General features: G+C 41.3%; 9 protein-coding genes; 2 read left to right on the forward strand and 7 right to left on the reverse strand.

The window, feature by feature from the left end:
• Positions 1-11: 11 nt before the first annotated feature.
• Positions 12-1175, reverse strand: GSBLH_T00001572001 (uncharacterized protein; the record flags this gene model as incomplete). The annotated part of the gene is made up of 5 exons (XM_013039996.1): positions 12-572; positions 605-691; positions 724-824; positions 856-1007; positions 1039-1175. The coding sequence occupies 5 exons, from the start codon at positions 1173-1175 to the stop codon at positions 12-14; spliced, it is 1038 nt and encodes a 345-aa protein (XP_012895450.1).
• A 3852-nt stretch (positions 1176-5027) lies between these two features.
• On the reverse strand, positions 5028-6202 carry GSBLH_T00001573001 (uncharacterized protein; the record flags this gene model as incomplete). Its single annotated transcript, XM_013039997.1, has 5 exons — positions 5028-5373; positions 5400-5552; positions 5585-5688; positions 5725-6062; positions 6094-6202. The coding sequence occupies 5 exons, from the start codon at positions 6200-6202 to the stop codon at positions 5028-5030; spliced, it is 1050 nt and encodes a 349-aa protein (XP_012895451.1).
• Positions 6203-10967: 4765 nt separating this feature from the next.
• Positions 10968-11455, reverse strand: GSBLH_T00001574001 (uncharacterized protein; the record flags this gene model as incomplete). XM_013039998.1 has 1 exon in its annotated part: positions 10968-11455. One exon carries the CDS (start codon positions 11453-11455, stop codon positions 10997-10999), a length of 459 nt encoding a protein of 152 aa, XP_012895452.1. The 3' UTR covers positions 10968-10996.
• A 325-nt stretch (positions 11456-11780) lies between these two features.
• Positions 11781-13225, reverse strand: GSBLH_T00006294001 (uncharacterized protein; the record flags this gene model as incomplete). Its single annotated transcript, XM_013039999.1, has 4 exons — positions 11781-12071; positions 12106-12231; positions 12266-12571; positions 12602-13225. 4 exons carry the CDS (start codon positions 13223-13225, stop codon positions 11781-11783), a joined length of 1347 nt encoding a protein of 448 aa, XP_012895453.1.
• Positions 13226-13914: 689 nt separating this feature from the next.
• On the reverse strand, positions 13915-15630 carry GSBLH_T00001575001 (uncharacterized protein; the record flags this gene model as incomplete). The annotated part of the gene is made up of 2 exons (XM_013040000.1): positions 13915-14292; positions 14323-15630. The coding sequence occupies 2 exons, from the start codon at positions 15628-15630 to the stop codon at positions 13915-13917; spliced, it is 1686 nt and encodes a 561-aa protein (XP_012895454.1).
• A 606-nt stretch (positions 15631-16236) lies between these two features.
• GSBLH_T00001576001 (uncharacterized protein) lies at positions 16237-16594 on the forward strand (the record flags this gene model as incomplete). XM_013040001.1 has 3 exons in its annotated part: positions 16237-16311; positions 16345-16419; positions 16454-16594. 3 exons carry the CDS (start codon positions 16237-16239, stop codon positions 16556-16558), a joined length of 255 nt encoding a protein of 84 aa, XP_012895455.1. The 3' UTR covers positions 16559-16594.
• Positions 16595-16874: 280 nt separating this feature from the next.
• On the reverse strand, positions 16875-17369 carry GSBLH_T00001577001 (3-hydroxyacyl-CoA dehydrogenase; the record flags this gene model as incomplete). The annotated part of the gene is made up of 1 exon (XM_013040002.1): positions 16875-17369. The coding sequence occupies one exon, from the start codon at positions 17367-17369 to the stop codon at positions 16875-16877; it is 495 nt and encodes a 164-aa protein (XP_012895456.1).
• A 406-nt stretch (positions 17370-17775) lies between these two features.
• On the reverse strand, positions 17776-19117 carry GSBLH_T00001578001 (uncharacterized protein; the record flags this gene model as incomplete). XM_013040003.1 has 4 exons in its annotated part: positions 17776-18715; positions 18745-18817; positions 18847-18938; positions 18968-19117. 4 exons carry the CDS (start codon positions 19115-19117, stop codon positions 18326-18328), a joined length of 705 nt encoding a protein of 234 aa, XP_012895457.1. The 3' UTR covers positions 17776-18325.
• Positions 19118-19407: 290 nt separating this feature from the next.
• Positions 19408-20111, forward strand: GSBLH_T00001579001 (uncharacterized protein; the record flags this gene model as incomplete). XM_013040004.1 has 2 exons in its annotated part: positions 19408-19895; positions 19926-20111. Exons 1-2 carry the CDS (start codon positions 19830-19832, stop codon positions 20109-20111), a joined length of 252 nt encoding a protein of 83 aa, XP_012895458.1. The 5' UTR covers positions 19408-19829.
• Between the last annotated feature and the right edge of the window lie 986 nt (positions 20112-21097).

Below are 21097 nucleotides of genomic sequence, written 5' to 3' on the forward strand. Positions count from 1 at the left end.
ACCCGTTCGCCTTATCCGTTGTTTCCACGATCTTTCGAATACTCGTGGGACTCTTCGATCATCATCACAACCCTCTCCAAGCCTACATTGATATCAAGTGGCAGAAACGACAGTAAGCTATAATCATTCACAATCTCGCACAGCATCCAATAGAGCTTGCGATACTTTCGCTGGAACGGCGTCCGAGCCCTTCTCACGAACTCTTCTTCATCGCAGACATCGCTCGCATCGCTCGCATCGCTTGCATCGAAATCGGCATCGAAATCGGCTTCAGAAGAGCGAGAAAAAGCATCGGAGTTGTTTGCTTCATTATCGTGTGGTTTGTTTCCATTTGGTTCATTTAATTCTTTTCCATAATCGTTTGCTCGATTCGCTTTGCTTGAATTCTCTGAGTCGCTGCCTTCCGACTCCGCTTCTTCTGTGGGCGATTGCAGAGCGCGGTCCACTCCATAGAGCATGAGAGAGAGATCAGGGAGCTCCGTGTAATAGTCCAAATCGTAGTCAATGTCACCGTATTTGGTGATCAGATCGATTTTGGAGAGAACATTCACCGCAGGGAGCTCCATGTTAATCTATCGAAAGAATGCGCGGAAGAAAAGCAAACCATCGAAATAAGCGATGTCAGACTTGCTGAAATGAACACCTCTGGTTTGGAGCAATAGAAAGAATCAACGAGATTTACTGCCACTAACTATGGGTAAAATGGAGAGAATAAGAAAATACACGAAATCCTTGATTCTCGAGCTGATTGATAAGTGAGCTGACGTTGTTATTCGAAGTAAATAACTCCACTTGACCAGCAAAATCAAAAATCACATAACTTGCTAAAGGTCAGCTCAAGAACGATTCAAAAACATGGAAACTCATGAAGTCGATCAAACAACCACTGAATATTCTTTAAGAGGAACTCCATACAAAATAATAATCCTCCATTCGGACCTAAGTTGTATTCTTCCATCACTTCTTCAAGAGTAATTAGTTCCGTAATATTGATATTGCAGTTATATCTAAAATAGCAAGACAAAATGATCTCTATACAAAATATTATCATTCGCAGGATCTAAATTCACGACGATACATTCTCTTCCTATCGTTGCAAAATACTGCTGTAGAGCATAGCAATAGGTTGATTTTCCAGACCCAGGAGGGCCAAGGACCACTTGACCGTAATGCATAAAAAACAATGACAATCAGGAAATATGCCTATGAGAATATATTAGTTAAAAAATATAGCAAAAATGTGCAACGCGATAGAATAGTTTTCATTTCACATCTACACTTGTTACTTATACGATTATTTCTATATATATATATATATATATATAGCGTGTTGAGTTATTTCGCAGTGGACTTGGCCACTAAGGATGTACAATGGTAAAAAGTAGTTATATCAGTGAATAACACGCAGAATATTGATACAATAGTCATTGTGATAATATGGTGCAGGTGACACTTCAAAAACAAACTCTGAATACAGAAAGAATGGTGATGTATGAGATTTGACACATAACAAACCTATTCAAAAAAGGGAATAGAAGTGTATTAAGCTATCTATGTCGGCTACTGATACACATTCTGATATTTCGGTAGACTGTCGACAACAAAGCAGTGATGAGGAAATCGATTGGACACAGAATGTTGAGCAACAATTCCAATCCGTTGGTTCCGATGGTGTCAATAATAAAAAAGAAACTATTACAGAGAATCCTCCCTCTGGGAACAAAATGCTTGTTACAACAGTTCTGGACGGCTCAATTGAGAGAAAAGAATTATTAAATAAGTACGGAGTGATTATAGCGCACATAGACGAAAAAAGAAAAAAGAAGGATCAACAATGCTTGTTGTACTACAAGACTGGTGTTATGTTCTATCGTGGATGTATTAAAAACGGTTTTCGCACGGGATATGGAATTGAATATAACGATTATGGTTTAAAAATGTTTGAGGGATCATTCGAAAATGGTGTTCGTTCAGGAAATGGAAAGGAATTTGATTGCAATGGAAAAGTTATATTTTCTGGGTGCTATTGTCAAAATAAACGTGAAGGCAAGGGGAAAGAGTATTATCCGAATGGGAAATTACTGTTTGAAGGGTATTTTCACCAGGGGTTCCGTCAAGGGAAGGGAATCGAATACAATGAAAATGGTGAGGGTAAAGAAGCAATCTATGAAAGAGGCGTGATTAATGTGCACTTCGTTCCTTCCACAGAGTTGAAGAAATACTGGGTAGAGACAGATACAGAGAGTGGTTCCAGGGTTCTCTGTCAAATTGATGATTTGGGAAAACGTTTTGGAATTTGCTATTTCTATTTGCATGACACGATTCAGCGTGTGAGTCGATGGAAGGATGGGGCTGAGATAGAAATCCTAAAATCGTTTAACAATAACAAAATGATTGAATATTCCCATGGAGTAAAAGTATATGAAGGAGAATATGAGAATTCTATGCTTCTAAATTATTGTCGATATGGAAAGGGAATGGAATTTCTATCAAATGGAACTACTATGGTTTTCAATGGTAGTTACAGAGATGGAAAGAGGAATGGAACAGGGATTGCTTATCGTAATAATGCACCAGTATATAATGGATTATGGGTAAATGGGCACCGATTGTGGTGTGTCATTATGCTACATGAATTCTATGTGATTCTGTTTTTTGGCATTACGGCAGCACTCTTTTTTCTATTTGATATTCCCTTCATCATTTGGTTTATTATTCCCATCCTCTTTATATGGAGAAGAGTTTCTCTCATTCGGTGTGAAGTAGACTGTTTATTGGCAAACCATAACTATCTAAAGAGGCATTTCATTGTGGGAAATGGATGTTGCAATTGCCAACAATCTTTGACCATCCATCCCTATTTGATAAAATCAATCGAAATCGGTGATAATTGTTTTGGCTCAGTGCAAAGATTCGAAATCGATGGATTGAATCGATTGAAAACTATCAAAATCGGAAACAATTCATTCACTCAGAAAAAGAGTTGGTATGGAAATGATAAATCGAAATCATTTCACATATTGAATTGTGAATCATTGGAATCCATTCAAATTGGTAGATATAGTTTCAGTGATTTTGCTGGAAATTTTGAGCTGAAGAATCTACCACAATTAAAATCCATCCAGATTGGTAAGGAATATAGTGATTCATATAATTTTTGTTATAGCTCGTTTGTGCTTCGAGGTATTGATGTGATATGGAATATGGGATAATGCATAGATCTTCCAAATCTACAATCCATTACATTAGGTTCTGGAGCATTTTCAAAAAGTGAAGAATTCTGTCTATATAATCTTGATTCCTTAGAAAAGATAGATAATTTACATGGTAATTATGGAGCAGTAAAAGTGTTCAAAATCGATGGATTGAAACGATTGAAAACTATCAATATCAGAAATGAATCGTTTTGTACTGCAAAGAGCATTGAGGGATATGATGAATCGAAATCATTCCACATAATGAATTGTGAATCATTGGAATCCATTCAAATTGGTGAATGGAGTTTTAGACAGTTTGGAGGCGAATTTGAATTGAAGAATCTACCACAATTACAATCCGTTAAAATAGGTGCATTTGGAAGTGGTTCACGCAATTTCTTTGGCAGTTCCTTTGTCGTTCGAGGTATTGATATGATATTGAGTATTTGGATAATGATCAGATCTTCCAAATCTAAAATTCATTACATTAGGTGATTGGGCATTCCATTATTGCTTATCGACAGTAATTGAAAGTACTGATAAAAGGTGAATGAGTTGATTGATGTAGATCTTCCATCGTTACAATCCATTAAACTCGGACAAGAAACACTTACTGGAAGAGGCAATGAATCCTGCTCCTTGATATTGCGAAGTTTGAATGCAATGATTCGACTTGATTGAGTGTAGATCTTCCAAATCTTACATCCATCAAATCAAATGGAAATAGTTTCTATAATCCTCGTTCAGTTACCTTGGAGAGTAGTTCTAAATTGTGAATATTGATTGTATTTAGATATTCCAAAAATTAAGAATCTTAGTCTCGATAATGCCTTTGGACAAGTTGAATCAAAATCTATTTCGAGTATGTAGTTGATTGCTAGTCACTTTCTAGATATCTCTGTAATATTCAGCCAATTCATTAATATAAATAACTAATCTATGAATTGTTTGTGCTCAAACAGCAGAGTTTATACTCAATAAGCGTCTATTCTCTGTTGGCTGTTCCTTCTTATAAATATATACAAACCTATTCATCATGTATCATCCACCACTCCTACGCAACAACTAATATTACTATCATAACATAAGCAGTTATTAATAAAGCTTTCTTTATATAAATAAAAATACCCTCCGGTACATCTTCTTCCTTTTGGTTGGTATTGTCATTCACAACTACGGAGCTCCAGTCAAATCCTCCTGTCACCACAATCGAAACTGGCTGTATCGAAGTACTCAAACTTCGACGAGTCACCTTCACTTGAATCTTGTTCGATTCTTTTGTCATCCATCCCACTGTTGTAGCATTTAACGAAATCACTTGCACATTGTTATAGTCATCAGGACCATCCAATCTATGCTCGATGCTATCCAATGCAACTACTCGTTCGGATAGAAATAGGTGGTCGAGCCTACAGAGTTTGCGGTCAATCCAACAGTGTTCACAATGACATTCTTAGAGTAAATAGAGGCTGGAGGATCTGTGTAGGCCATGGTGACTTTGAAGGGTATTGAAGAGTGAGGAAGTGAAGGAACCAATCTTTTTTCCTATTATTAAATTTCAAGGGATATGTTCGTAATCGTGAATTCAAGTGTGAACGATTCCTTCTTCTCGTTGATCTGCCCATAAAACAAAAACAGTTCGAAATCGCTCTCGCCATCGTAGTGAAGCACACGATCCAGCTGCACTCGACCATGACCTTCAAAATAGAAGTGGTTTTCATCATGGGGATAACAATCCATAAATTTACTGCAGTATCCTATCGTAGGCTGTCCACTGTGAACCACCATCGCTTTGATCAGCGAAGCTCGCACATCCAGCTCTTCTACCCATCATTTAAAAACCCCATTCTCACGATTATGATAACTCTTCTCCTTCAGATATTGCGTGATCAAAGCCACGATTCCAGCCACAGCGGGTGTGGCCATCGAAGTTCCAGGCATCTCCACCACACCGCCATGGTTATCGCAGTTCAATCCGCAATCCTCTTTACTCAGAGACTTGGCTGAGAATTGCTCGCCTGGAGCCACAATATCGGGCTTGATAGTATGTCGTGTTGGCCTTCCGCGCGAAGAGAAATACGTGATGTAGTTCTTTCCGTCATGATTTCGCTCGGAATGCGTCGCTCCGACAGTAATCACGTTCTTAGAAAGGGCGGGTGATGTCACCGATCCAAATCTATATTGATACAAGTTCTGTGTGACAACCCTCCTTCTCCTTCATTGCCAGCTGCGAATAGAATGAGCATATCGTCATGATCCCAAACGAACTCATCCGTCTGAACACAGAATGAGTCATAAAAAAACTCATCTCTAGATCCCCAAGAATTCGAACTTATTCGAACATCATTGTTGTATCTATCCATGTCTTAATTAAACTTAAAATATACAAGTATTTCATGTAGTAGTCATCATATATATTCTTGGGAAGATATAAATATCCGTCGTTATCTTCCAAATCGACAAACAGCAACTTCGCTTCCTCGGCGATTCCCTATCTCTCATCCCTCCATCATCATCATCGTCATACATTGTACAGAGCATCTGAGCTGTTGCTGCTGTCATACGCCTTTCCGGCGATCGTTCCACACACGTGCGTGCCGTGGCCATCCGTCGAAGTCTCATCTTTTCCAAAGAGAGGAACATACAGAGAGATCTTTCGATGATCGGAAGACCCACTCTCGGCTCTCTTCACTGAATGATCGGGGTCGTAGAAATAAGTGCTTTTCCAATCGATCCCAGAATCACCCACTCCAACGAGCACGTTTCGACCGTTCAGATTATGGAGTTTGTAGATCTTTGACGACTCGCCAGATGCGTCATAATAACCATCTGCCAAGGACTGCTGAGCATAATCATTGAGTTGGCCTACAAATGAAAGAGCGAGTGAACTAGGAACGCAAATGGTGAAGTTTCCACTTGGGTTTCAATGATACAGAGAGAATATCCTTCTGGGAAAGGAGATTCGCGAGAGGAAGAAGAGGGCGAGCGAGAGAACTCTTCACCATCTTCTGTGATGACTGCAGTTGTTGGGATGAACTCGAAGGTCTCAATATCTTGAGAGATCGAGTGATTACAGCAGGGGCTTAACATAAACAAAGCAAAACTAGGTTTACTGTTTTCGTCTTCATTTGGATCTTGGTTGTCAGCAAAATTCAGATTGAGTAATTTCTCTTCAGAGCCGGAAATGCTCGAAATTGACAAGGACACGGCGGTGTGGTTCTTAGAGGCCTTCGATAGAGCAGTCACAACAGATGGACTGACTCGTGCTAGAAGAGGAATGGGAGCATAAGAGTCAATCATAGACTTGAAGGGATTTCTGTTCAAGAACGACTCTTTGCAAGTCACAACCACACACTTGTTTTGTCCTCCAACGTACTCCATATTTTGATAGCCAAAACTCGTCAGAAAACCAATTCTTTTAGAAAAATCGGCCACTGTATAGCCATCCTTTAACATTACATAATAACGGTCGTAATCACTTGAGAGTGAACGATCTTGGTTGGAAGACATATCACTGACCTAGCTATGAAGAGAGGAATGCTTCCTTACATCAAACTCGTCTTCAATGTCCTCTTCTGGCAAAAATGAAAGGGAAGTGGAGAGATGTGTCATGAAAGATGATACAAGTGGCTTAGAAGCGCTTGCCACAGATGAAAGAAGAAAAATCGCCAATAACAGTGAAAATGTATTCATGAAAAATAAAAAAATTGAAGCAGGAATCCTAATAGTAAACTGGTTGTTATGTCAAACATGTCATGTTTTGTTTTGTCATGTCATATCATATCATAATTTTGTTTTTAGATTACGCTTCGAGCCATAGTTGTTTGCTTTATTTTGATGGTCAACATACTGAAGTGAATTATAATATGTTTACAATATATCCACCCCTACATTCAACAATATACATTTTATATAGTTCCTATATATTCATTATTATTGTTCCAAAGTAATAGATCTTTTACACATAATTTAATTTTACAAAATAGTACAGTACAAACCATTTTCTATAATGTGAGCATTGAAAATGCACAGATTTCCTGTTTACTTCTTTTTCTCCTTACCCTACTATTCTATTGAATTGAATTGATCCGATTTTATGATCTGTTTTTCAACACCGTACTGCAATATAATAAAGTTCACTATATCGTGTTTTTTCAGAATGATCACCATACTATTCATTTTAAATCATAGTTTGTGAATATAAGCAGAAATAGAATAAATAATGCCTTGATTTTTTAGTAAATACAACAATCACACATTACTTTCCAGAAGCGTAATAGAAGTATAATATTTATATGTGACAAAGAATAAAAGAAAACATAATCACATTTTAAGGTTAAAGTCATGAGAAGAAAAGCAAACATAAAAGACAAAGTAAAACTTGGTATTTTGTAAGTAACTACAATTGTAAATATACTAATTTCAATATTATATAGCTATACTATGTCAACGAACTAATAATTGTACTTTCATGGCCGATTGTATTTTAGGGTCATTATAGTGGCTAAATATATATACAAATATATACATTTATTAATGATAACAATATTCACTTTATATTTGCATAAGAATAAGATCACCAAAAGACATGTATGTTCTGCAGATGCGAAATTGTTTAAAAAAGAAATATGTCATCAGAAATAAGCAAATTGTCACTTGAATAAAATGCTGCTACTACTTTCAGTAAGATCAAAAACAGAACATCACTTTGTGTGTATTTTCTGTTTTAATAAGAAAATCAGATAAGAGAAGGCAGGGATACCTTATTTAATATGAAAGTCATTTGTACTTTACCACAAGGATGTTCGTTTACATAAATATTCATTTTATATAGGATATAATTGGACAATACAACCTATATCCGGTTAATGTTAAACTATAATTGAAATGATTACCTTGCAAATTATCATTATTATTATCATACAACATAGAATACAATTATATGTGATAAATATGAAAGAATTAAGAATCGAATTGTACAGTTTGTAGGTGCATACTTATTTTTTCAGTATCCGAAGGCGAGTGAACATTTATCATCCTAATATTCGGTCACCGTTATAAAAATGTAATCGACATCCATTCATATAATTATAACTAGCATTCAATATTAAACAATTCTAATAAGAACATAAAAACAACTAAATAAGGTTTGGTAACAACAAATCAACGAAATAGTAAAATGCACTTTATTGAACATAATATGGTAACATAGCCATCGAAAACAATTTGATTAGTTCTGTTTTTAACTATTCTTTTTTGGATTTAACAAGATTTTTAAAACAATCAGATACATCTATCATTATTATCACATTACATTGATTCATACTGGTTATTTTGGTAGAGATAACTGCTTCGAATGAATAAGGTAGATCGACATTTTGAAGATTTGGAATATCTAAATACTATCAATATTCAATATTCAGAAATACTTGCCAATGTCACTACACGAGGATAACGGAAACTAGATTCTACAGAAGTTATTGATGTTAGATTTGGAAGATCTACAAAACAAATCATAACCAATCAATTCATTATTACTTCGAAGTGTCAATGAACATGAATCATCATCATCTCTTCCATTAAGTGCACCATAACCGAGTTGAATGGATTGTAATGATGGAAGATCTACATCAATCATTTCATTCGAATTCATTCAATACTTTCAATTATTGTTGATAAGGAATCATCGAATGCACGAACACCTAATGTAATGGATTGTAGATTTGGAAGATCTATGCATTATCCAAATATTCAATATCATATCAATACCTCCAATCTCAAATGAACTAAAACAGAAATTGTATGAATACCTTCCAATTGTCCCAATTTGAATGGATTGTAATTGTGGTAGATTCTTCAATTCAAAGTCGCCAGCATAATCACTGAAACTCCATTCACCAATTTGAATGGATTCCAATGATTCACAATTCAGTATATGGAATGATTTCCACTTGTTATTTCCATACTTTTTCTGCGTAAATGAATATATTCCGATTTTAATAGTTTTCAATCGATTCAATCCATCGATTTGGAATGTTTGCACTGATCTAAAACTATAATCCCCGATTTCGATTGATTCCAACCATTTGAATCGATTCACTTTCAATTCATTCAGATCATTACAACTATACGAACATATCACCAATTCTGTTACTTTCAAATCCATTTCATTCAATTCAGAACTATTGTTCACTTCAATTCGTTTGGCAGGAACACTTACAATTAGTTCAGTTTTCATTTCACATGGTTTTTCATTCTTCAATACACTTCGAATACTTTCACTCAATCCTTTCACATACCAACCTTCATACAAGTCGATTCCACCTTCCTTCTCTAAACCATGTTCCCATTCACTTTCACGAATTGCTGTTCCACTGGCTTCATCAATCAAATATCCCAACCCATTTCGTACATATTTACCATTTTCCACACTATATCCTCCTATATAGATTGGAATTCGATTCAGTATTTCATCATTTCCATTCTCATCATTGTTTTCAGCATATTCGATCATTTGGTTATTTTCAGCATCGAATTCACGAATCATTCGAATCAATTTGTCTTTCGACCAATATCCTTCAATCTTCTCTTTACCATCATTTTCCATATCATATTCGATTCCATAACCATCTCGATTCATTTCTTCATCAAATCCACCTCGATATATCACCATATCATCATCATTATCATTCTCTTCATCATTTTCACCTTTACGCTTACATCGAATTGTCATGATCAATCCTTCTTTACTATTTTCGATTATTCTTCGATCTCCATCATTTCCAACGATTGAATCCCAGTTTTCTTTTTGTAATGCTTTACCATTCTTATATTCTGTCACTCCACCAATTCGTTTACCATTTTTCATCATCCATGCAAGACTCAAGATTCCACGATTGAATAATTGGCAACGACCTTCAATTTTCCCATTTTTCATTTCACTCAACAAATATTCATTGGAATGATCTCCTTGATATAGAGTGACTTCATAATCGACTCCATTAATGGAAATCTTCTTCTTTTGAGAGGTAATGTAGTCGTTGAGTAAATACCTTGATTCTCTGGGTTGTTTTGACGAATCTATATTATTATAATTTATCTATATGAATACAATCAAAATTGTTAACCATAATACAAAGATCTGAGAAATATTCTTTTCTGTGAAAGCCTGTATTTTGGCAATTCCAAAAGAAGTTCATTATTTCCTGATTATTCGAATTTGGATTTCTCGACTTTTACTGAATTAGTGATAGTGTGATTTTGCTATATTGTGTAATGCAACACTCTAACTGATCTGAATGATTTAGAAACAACAACACAAGTGCCTCTAGCTCATAATGAATATGTGACTCTTGACCAGTAAATCAAGATAATAAGAGTTAACCAGAAATCGAGAAAACATGAAAAATACTCATTCTATATATGTATTAATGGGTTTCACTTCTAAGGTAATGTGACTTAAATAGTCATTTTCTAAAAATCGTTTATCTATGAAGGAAAAACATTGTATCAATTCAATGATTCACGATTCAAAATGCACTGAAGGAAACACACTTAACTCAGGATCAGCTGCCTAACAAATTCCACTTTTTTCTCACAAGAAAATCAAGTGAGTGTTTCTCCAATATGTCTTTTTCAAAGCCACATCAATTTAGGAATAACCATTACTCCCCAATCGATGATAATTACCTTTTCCACACAGATCATTTCACTCGGCTATTGGATTCTTTGACCAAATCCCAATTTCTCTTATTTTCAAACAAACAAAAAGCTAGCAAATTACAACACTATTTACACACTTAGTTTACACAAATCTGCTTTCTTCCTGCCTCATTCTCCTCCTTCTTGGGAATTACTACCTTCAGAACTCCATTATCATACATCGCATTTATACCATCCACATTCGCATTCTTCGGCAGAGATACTTCACGATGGAAAGAACCAAAGTGACGTTCACAGAAATGGTACTTGTCCTTCTCTTCCTTCTTCTCACTCTTTCTTTCTCCTTCAATCACAAGTCCATTATCTTCAACATGCATTTTGATTTCACTCTTGTCCATTCCAGGCAGATCCACACTCATTTCATACTCCCTCTCGTTCTCTGTCATGTCCATTCGGCCAAATCCACTGAACGGAGTAATCACATCACGTCGAATTCCATCATCAAACCAAGAATCCAAGTCATTCTGTCTAGGATAGGTCGATACAAGCAAGTCATCGAAACCATTAAAGAAAGGATCACGGAATATAATGCTCATTATCACTAACTTAGTTCAATCAAATAAATAAATAAATAATGACAATGTACCGCAATCAAACAAAACTTCGAGAAGCATCGAGAAGTTTCTAGAAATCCGGTATATACCTTCTATTTTGGTTCCAATGTTCTACAATCGCTCAGTATTGTCAACTGAGACAAAATAGAACCAAAACACAGCAAATAGCTACAATGTTGCTCCTATCAGTAAAAGCCTTACAGAAAGTCTATTGCCATTCTAATCTAACTGATCTGAATCATCGCTATTCAATCCTCGACTAGATTCTCATTTCCCCACTCTACGAAACCTCTCCATGATTGTATATTCACAAAACAACCCAACGAATAAAATAGTTACTCGTGATCCGTCCTTGAGTGTTACCCAGGTGCGAATTGATATGAGCAGCATTCCAAAAGAAATCCTTTCGAGGCACCTTCCCCATATGGTTCATAGAACTATCAAATCCCTGATGAATCGACGCTAGAGAGGTAATGTCGACGACATCAAACGAGCGAGCATGAGCATACACCAGAATCGCGCTGTCCACATACCACCGACCCACGACCACTTTCCACATTTTCTCGAAGGGAAACGTAGAAGGAAACACAAAAACGTCCTGCACATCAGACCGAACGATTCATTCATTCTACGATCGCCGACGCATCGCGCAGCGTCCCTTTCAGCTGGGAGAAATGCTTTCGATAGGACGAGAAGTATTTCGTGTTCATATTCTTCGGTAATGTTTTCACGTTCATGACGGTTCCGACCATAACATACTACACATTCATCGCATTGGTTCCCTGTTTCTACTTTTTGATTCTCGAAATACTCATCAAAAAAGGCAGCGACCGAAAAAGTGCCTGGATTGATGATGATGTCCGCGTTGATGTAAACGATCTGCTTCACCGAATAGACAGTTCGAGCGGTAACGAGCATCGAATTAATGAAAGGCAATCCATATTCGTTCGTTTTCGCCTCTGGAAGCACATCAATCCCAAACTGCCTCGCAAACTCCGTTATATCTCGCGACTTCGTGAAGATCACGACCTGAATATTGAACTGTCTCTTATACAGAGACAACACACGCAGCGAGTACTTCAACTTCTTCGAAACACCCTACCCTCATAACGAGACTCTTCACACTACATAGCCTCCGGCTGTTAGAACGACCAGCGTGTGATTATCGGGGAGACGATTGTACGTCACGTTCACGTTCATCAAGCACTCCATATATCGGAGTTTTCGCTTCCACGCCACGGGGTGTGTGTATTGATTGCCCCAATACACCGCCACGCTGCTTCGCTGCCGCGTCGAGAACGCGCCTCGCACTTGCAAAATCGAAGGGAATCCCGCGGTCGTCCGGTTGCGAGGCAGTCGGTTGGGCGTGAAGGACGGCGCGCTGTGCGGAACCAGTCGCTTCTTGAGTCGTTTCTTCTCCCTTTTCTGGACTTGCTGCTGGCTGAACTTCGCGAGTTCGAGCATTCGATCGGACGAGATCGCGTCGCCGTCTGCGTTGGAGAGCGGCCCGTCGCTGGGATTGGGCCGCACGAACACCGTCGATTGCCACATTTGGCTCACGGTGGGAGAAGAAGAATCCGAATCGTCGTCTTCGCTATCGTCAGGGGAGGAAAGAGAATCAAGATCTTCTCCTTCGTCTGTGTTGGTTGCTGAGGGAGACACGAACTCCAGATTCTTGATGCTTTGGGTTGGAGAAGAGGGAACTTCACTGGTACTGACACGGGAATGCGAAAATAAAGTTGGTTGGTACATTTGACTCACGGTTGGGGTAGTAGTAGTAGGTTCACGATCAGGTTCCTTGCCTTCTTTTTCTTCTTCTTCTTCACCTTCTGTTGGAACATACACTTTTTCACTGGGTGTGGGATGCGATAATAGAGTTGGCTTGTACAATTGGCTAACTGTAGGATAAGTAGATGCAAAGGTAGAGCCTGGTCTATTTTCTGTCGGAGTAGGCTCCAGACTACTTGTCTTCGAAATAGAGAACAGATTGGTTTGCATTACATAATTTGGTATAGAAGGGATTGATTCTGGTTCCCGCTTGGTCTTTCCATTCTCTTGGTCGACTACATGAAAGGAACCGAATCGATACTCACCTGGACTAAATAACTGGCTCGTAGGATTATCTATAGATGATTTGTACCAAGAATATCCAACTCCGCAACGCTTGTGTCGATACGTCGCGACTGTTGTGAATTTCCTTCGTCGCTGCATGCACGACCGGAAATGATTGAACAACGGTCTTGTCCAGAGCGGCGTCGTGATGGAACCCATCCAGCAGGACAGATCTTCCGAAAAACGTATTTTCCACCCCTAGCTTATCTACGACTACGGCAATGTAATAGAAAAACAAAAGTAGCCATAGCAAGCACATAATCAAACAAGGTTTTGGGAAATTGTACCACTCTCCCTCTTCCGACCCAACGCGATTTCAACAAACACCCCTACAATCTCCCAAACATCTTCTGTGCCATCGCCTTCCTCCTCTCGTTCACCGCCTTCTTCGCGGCCTGATTCCGCGCAGCCAGGTTCTTCACGCTGGGATCATCGGGAATCAGCTTCATCACCGCCTCCAAATCCTTGCTGCACCTCTCCACATCCTTGAGCTTGTCATAGCAGAACGCTCTCCGATAGAGCGCCTTGGTGTTCTGCGGATCGCTCTTCAGCACCGTCGTGCAGTAATCCTCCGCCTTCTTCCACGCCTCCAGCTTGATAAAGCACTGCGCCAAGTTCAGCCGCAGCGACTTCTCCATCTCCGCGACCGTCTGCTTCTGCTCGGGCGAGAGATTGAAGAACTTGCTGCAGTGTCCCAACGCGCGCATCTACGCCTCAACCGCCTCCTTTGCAAGCACATAGCGCTGCACCGCCATCTCGTAGTTCTTCTCCTTGAACAGCTCCGTGCCCTCCTTCTTATTCGCCTCCGCTCGCGACATCCGCGCGCTGTACGGCAGCTTCACGTCATCCGACTGGCTCTGCAGCTCGCGCTTCTTGCTCTCCTCCTCCAGCTCGCGCTCGATCTTCAGCCGATCCTGCTCCTTCGCCTCGTAGAACGCGCCGAACCGCTCTTTCAGGGTCGCTTCCAACTGGTTCCGATGCTCTCGCAGCTCCTCCAGCGACGCCGATTCCCCGGCGTTCCACAGCCAGTCGTCCTCCGCGTTCAGCAGCGCGTTCACTTCCTCCTCCTTCAGATAGCTCGCGAATTTCCCGCTCAACTCGCGTCGAGTCTGGTCGATCAGCTCTTCCAGCGCGTTGCGCGCTTCGCCCAGAGCGACACGCGCTTCGTCGCGAGCTCGCAGCTCCATTTCGACCTCCCGCATCTGCTTCATTGCTTCGAGGTCAGCGGGAGTCGAGGGAAGAGAAGGAACGTCCATGGTCCAATCGGCGCGTGCGGAGTCGGCAATGCCGAGCAACGCGCAGCCCTTCGCGATGCAGGACGCGCTGTCCACCGTGAACTGCAGGTTCTTGCCGATTTCCTCGCTCACGATCTGCTGCATGAACGGGATTCGACTGCCTCCGCCGATCATTTCGATGGCGTCGATGGGACCGGGGTAGATCGAGCGCAGTTCCTGCACCAGAGAGCGGAACCGGGCGATCTGATCCGCCACCAACCCTTCCATTTCCGCTCGCGTCATGGAGAGCTGAGAGTCCTCGTCCTCCATTAAGCCGTACACCGTCAGAGCGGCTTTGCCCGCGGCGCTGAGCATTTCCTTGAGGCGACGGCAACCGTCCATGAGGCGGATGGACTGCTTGGAGCCGGGAAGGATGGACACCTTGTTCGCGAGTTTCTGAACGAAGTGGGTGTAGAGAGCGTTGTCGATGTCCTTCGCTCCGAACTGACGACTGACGCTGCCCAGGATTTTGCTGCTCTTGGAAGTGAATTCGACCACGTAGAGGTCGGTGAAGCAGCTGCCCTGGTCGACGAAGAGAACATGATAGCTGCTTTCCGGAGACTGCGAGAAATGATCCGAGTTATTCAATCGGAAACAATAACTAGGAGGAATAAACTCTACCAATAGAAAAAACATACTTGTACGCCTGAGCGGCATTTGTGGGAACGACACGCACGTTCTTGAAGCCTGCCAATTCAGCAGCATCCAGAACAGCACGCACACTTTCCTGAGGGATCTCATTCGGAACAGCGATGACAGTATTTTCGACATGCTTGGGATACTGCTCTGACACGAATCTGTAAATATAATGGAACAGCATCGAGATCGTGTGCGTCAGTGTCACCTCCTTCACATTTGAGTCGTTTGTTACATCCAACACAAGAGAGTTGTGCTCTCCCTCTCGAACCGAGAAGCAAAGGTCGGGGTAACGCTCTTTCAACTCATTGACCTTGTTTGTATTCGCCAATATCAGCGGAAAATGGGAATACACGTTTTGCGGACAAGAGGTCACTGTGGCAGCCGCTTCTTCACCATAAGAACGCGCGTTATCATATATTTTGACTACTCCAGGCGTCGTTTCATTTGACATATAGTTTCTGACAAGTTGAGCAGAAAAAGGAGCATCTGCAGAAGACACCGCGACAGCGATTTCTGATGTTCCAAAATCGATACCACACGCCAAAGTCACAGGGGGGGTCTCCTTCACAGTATTTTCGTCTGCACTCATATTTTCTTTTCTGATTTGGAACAATCGAAATTCGGAGGAATGGAAATTTGGAATTCCAGTAGTTGGGACTATTCCCGCTCTGCTAAAATGCAGAAATAACCGTTGGCTCGCAATATCTCCTATAGTTGATTTCTCTACAATCAGGCAAAATGTCGAGTGGTTACGGTTCTCACGGAACGGAAGGAAGATGCTACAAGTTTTGGATGAACTTTGAGAGTTGTATGGTAAGCCTGGTTCCCGTTTGTTGATGGGAGTAGATGGAGACGGACAATCCCTACAAGTGCGATCTCCTGAAGGAAGACTACATTGAGTGCCTCCACCACCGCAAAGAAGTTTGTTTCGGGGAAAGTGGCTGAGTTCTTGTAGAAAGATCGTTCGAATATGGTAGAAGTGGAAACACAGAGACAGGCGAAGATCCAAGCGAAAAAGGAGAAAGAAGAGTTCAAAGCTGAGGCTTCTCGAAAACACTAAAGCAATAGAACTATTTTTATGACAGTATAATTTGTACTTTGCTTTGTTCAAAAAGGATCATGGATTGAACGCTCGAATGGCTCCTCTTGTGGAAAATGGAATACAGATAGGGACCAATCGTCCAAATTCAAGGGTCTTCAGAGAGAGTGGGGTTCGTATTTTTATGTGGACTGACTGACAAACAAACAAACGATCCTGGTTTCACTAGATTTCACTTGAAGGTCTATCGGTTCGAGGGGTGTTAGGGTCGTACCAACATCCTCTCTTATTGCTTAGGCTCGTATTCCCCCATCGATTCGGATGTTGCAGCCGTTAATCATAGGGTTTTCGATAATTTGCTACACTTCATGCGGTGACTAGGGTTTACCTCGATGAGCTGTGCATATTCCTCGGGCTTTCCTAATCGTTGCGGAAAGGGAGTGAGTTTGCTCAGTATATTTACAGTGTCTTCGTAGGCTTGAATGAGGGGAATTTCGAACAGCCCCGGCTCCACACCTACACAGCGAATCCCATATCGCCCGAGGCCTCTTGCCAGGGGAAGTGTCATGCCTGCTATGGCAGCCATGGCTGTGGAATAGGCTACTTGAGCGCCTGACCCGTTGACTGCAGAAATACTATTGATAACAGGAATGTCGATCACGGAAAACCTTGATGTGTTGATAATGACGCCACGTTCCTCGCTCATCAATTTGGCATTGGAGAGCATGGATTGGGATACGAGTCGAACCATGTTGAAATATCCAATCACATTTTTGTTGAGGACATTGACAAAAAGGTCCAAAGAATGGGTTCTTTTGGATTTACTGACCATCTATCTATTACAAATCCTATTGGGCAATACTGGTTCGTCCATAATACATTGCTCACAGTTCACAAGGACATGGGGACCGGATCCATAGGTTTCCTTGATCGTATCGAGTACAAATTGAATCTACTAGTGAATTCCATCCCATACGTGTACATTTTCCGAAGACAGAGCATCTAATCCAAAGTACTTTACATTTCCCTTTGTTGCAAAGTCACTAATATAGTCATCACTCGGCATTTGCTGTAGAAAGGCAGAGTCACAGCACGCAACAATGTACCCCTTTGACAAGAGATGAGATGCGGTGGCCTTGCCAAATCCCATCGCCGCTCCAGTAACAAGAGCAATTCTCTGCATGGTATTCGTGGAATAAAATGACTTTCTTCGCGGGATTGTCAAGAACAAACAATGACAAGCACGAACTACTCAACTTTGCTCCTTCTTTTATCTCTCGCCCCTTCTTTCATTCTTCACACTCACATCCGTCGGTTGGTATTTGACGCTCTCACCACATTGTCCTTCTGCATCTGCGACCCAAAGACCGAAATAACCTTCTGCGCCTCGCTGAACTCTCCGTTTCCGCTTCCGCTTCCTTTTCCGTTTCCGTTAGCTCCGTCGCTCACTCGACTCGTCTTCTCCTTCTCGCTCACCGCTCCCTTCATTGTTCGTTTTCCCTTCCCATAAAACACCCTTCCTCATCACCAACCATCGTCAAGTCGTTTTTCCTTGTCTGCGTCTCTGTGTCCAGCACAATGCGTCCGCCACGATCCGGCATCGCGCCAATGTGCTTACTCCGGAAACTCGCCTTAAAATATCGCGTTCCTGAACTCACTTTAAAGACGCGGCTTAGCAACTAGCGATTTTACAGTAATATAAACAGATGGATACGCTCCGTCGAGACTGGAAAACGTCCTCCACTCCGAAATGGTGAGTGATATCGATTTCGTTTCGAAGCGACTCGATCAGAGAAGTATCCAGCTCGAAAGCTTGGTTCCAGAGAAGGCTTTGAATGGTGACGTCCAATCGCTGGAGAGGGAGAAATGAGTCAAATAATGTACTTGGATCATCATAATCTTTTTATCGTGATACAGAGAATTACAGAATTCTCCATACTTCGCAAGCTTTTGAACTTGTTCCGGGGAATACGCGGAACGATCCAGCAGATAGGGGTTTCTCTGCTCCACGTATTGATACACCGATTGCAGATTTGACTCAAGAGAGGAAGAGGGGTTGTAGGAACCTGCTTCATTGCAGAGCGTTTCCACCTTCTCGTTGAGCACACTGATGTTTTTGTTAGGGGAGATGAGGCTGTGCTTTGCATGGCATCTTCGATAGTAGAGCACACGATTCATCTGCGAAAAGAGTCCAATCTCATCGATACCTGCAACTCATCGATCAAAAAGTTTATTGCTAGCAGCCAGTTTTTAGTGTCATCTTTTCCAGTGAACAAATAACTACATCTTCAAACAACATGAACGAATACCCTCTCTGGAATGCAAATACGAGAAAGTCATCCAGACCATAACGAATGCTCATCGCCTTTCCTTCAGAGAGAGTGATTTCCATGGATTGAATCTACAAACAAAGCAGTAAAGCATTTCTACGTCAGTCATTAATTGAATTACCAACGGTCCAACGACAGGATCATCCTTCAAGGGGAAAACGGGAAGAACGGCGTCTGAGAGATTATCAATGGGATAATCGAGATCATCTAATTTGTTTATGCAGTCTTCCCAAATATAATTGTACTCCATCAGCAAAAAAGTGAATGATAACAAACATCAAAATAGAATGGATACATTGTGGGATGCAAAATGATGAGTTGATTTTCCGCTAAATCGAAGTCAATTCTCTATAACAAGATTCCGAAGGAAAAAGGCGATTTATCTGCAATTCCAATTTTCGAAGCTACTTTGCGAATTATCCCAAATCTAAACTCAAGTGAATAGTCAAAATGTCGGCACCTGACCGTTTGTACATGGTTCGAAGTCAGTTCTATATTGGGAACTATGAGGTGGGGAGTTGTGTAAGAAACTTACGAGTTAGACGTGCATCCAGGAGGCAAATCGTCTGAATTTTAATGAAGAAGGACTTGACCTGGAAAAAAAGTACTTCGTACTCCGTTCCTTGATTTGTCTTGGAAAGACGCAGGAGGTTCTGGACGAAATTAGCAGAAGCTCCACGAAGACTGCAGAGCTTTCTGCGATCCAGATCTTGGCTCAGTTCTTCGCTTCTCCTGAAAACCGTTCATCTGCAGTGCAGGCGATTTCTCAACTTCTCAACGAGGAGCTGTGCAATACGCCTCTCGTCCGTATCATTGCGTGCACCATCTACAACAACGTGAATGATTACGAGCATGCCTATCTGGTCGTAAAGAATGCGGACAACATCGAGGAGCTCTCCGTGCTGGTGTACACGTTGGTGCGTATGAACCGCGTGGACAAGGCAGCTGCCGTGTACAATCAGATGTGCAAGATCGATGAGGATCACGTTCTGACGCAGCTCGCGAAAACCTGGATGAACAGCAACGGAGTAGGGGCGAAGCGAGCGGCTTACACGTAGGACGAGGAGAAAATGAAGGAAAGCACGTACATCTATCGCGAGATCATGGACAAGCTGAACGAAAGTCCGATGCTGGTTAGCAATTACCTGATGAGCATGTTCCGAAGCCAGAGCGGCAGTGCATTGGATCTGGAGAAGGCGAACAAATGCTATGAAGGCTTGTTGGAGGAGTATAACAAGGTATGAGTCATGGTGGAGGTTTAGGGTAGGGCGGACGAAACGATTTTATTTTACGCAATTTGGTGGTGATCGCAAGCATTTTACACAAGAGCGATGAAGAGGTGGACAAATATCTTGGCGAGCTGGAAGCTCTGAACCCCGAAGACTCGATGGTGACGACTGCCAAGAATCTTGTGAGCCGTGTGCAGCAGTTAGAGAAGGAGTATTTGTAAGATTATGGTTTGAGACGTTTGTTTAAAACCGCGGGGAAACCACACTCAATGAAACGTTCATAATTGCGTACCGCACGAATGTATCTGTAACGCAGAACCCAATCCGCTCATTTTGTAGGATACTCCTGATAGTCTCGATTTTGTACGGTATCCTGCTATTTGTAGCAAGCGAATTCCAGAGAACACTTTTCTCCGCTTTTACAACTATAGCACTGTGTTCCCTGTTAGAGTCTCTATTTAGAAAGTTGAAAAGGTTCAACTATGGTGCTGCCATTATCGCCATTATTGGAACTCTGGCTAAAATTGTCTGGACTATCTTGTTGAACTCCATCGAAGAACTGGTAGGTGAAAGGGCTGGAGTTTGACAGGTAGAGAAACATTAATCTTGGTATTTCCCCGGTTGCTGAGGGTGAGTCATACGTTCCTAGCCTGATTATGGATATTGTGGTCCTTGTTGTGTCAATTGTTCTGATCATTGTGGCGGCAGCTACGAAATACTTAGTGGGCTCTCCCTTCTCCGCTTTAGCTGTAGACCGATGAAACGGAGTCATCTCCTCTTCGCTGCCACATTGTGCTTACCCTTGTATTCTCAGTGCTGGCGTGCCTTGTGGATATAAACCTGTACCACATCGCCCTGGTGCTTGGCTTCACCTTTCTCTTTAGTAAATGGACCCTTACCAATTCGGCTACGAACTGCTACCTCTCCATGCTAGGAAGAGACGTGTACTCCATGTTCTATTATCTGGACTTTCTCATTTGGGAAACCTCTCCCTTCTGGTC

Source organism: Blastocystis hominis (assembly GCF_000151665.1).
Source record: "Blastocystis hominis, Singapore isolate B (sub-type 7) whole genome shotgun sequence assembly, scaffold_12".
Classification (NCBI taxonomy): Eukaryota; class Bigyra; order Opalinata; family Blastocystidae; genus Blastocystis; species Blastocystis hominis.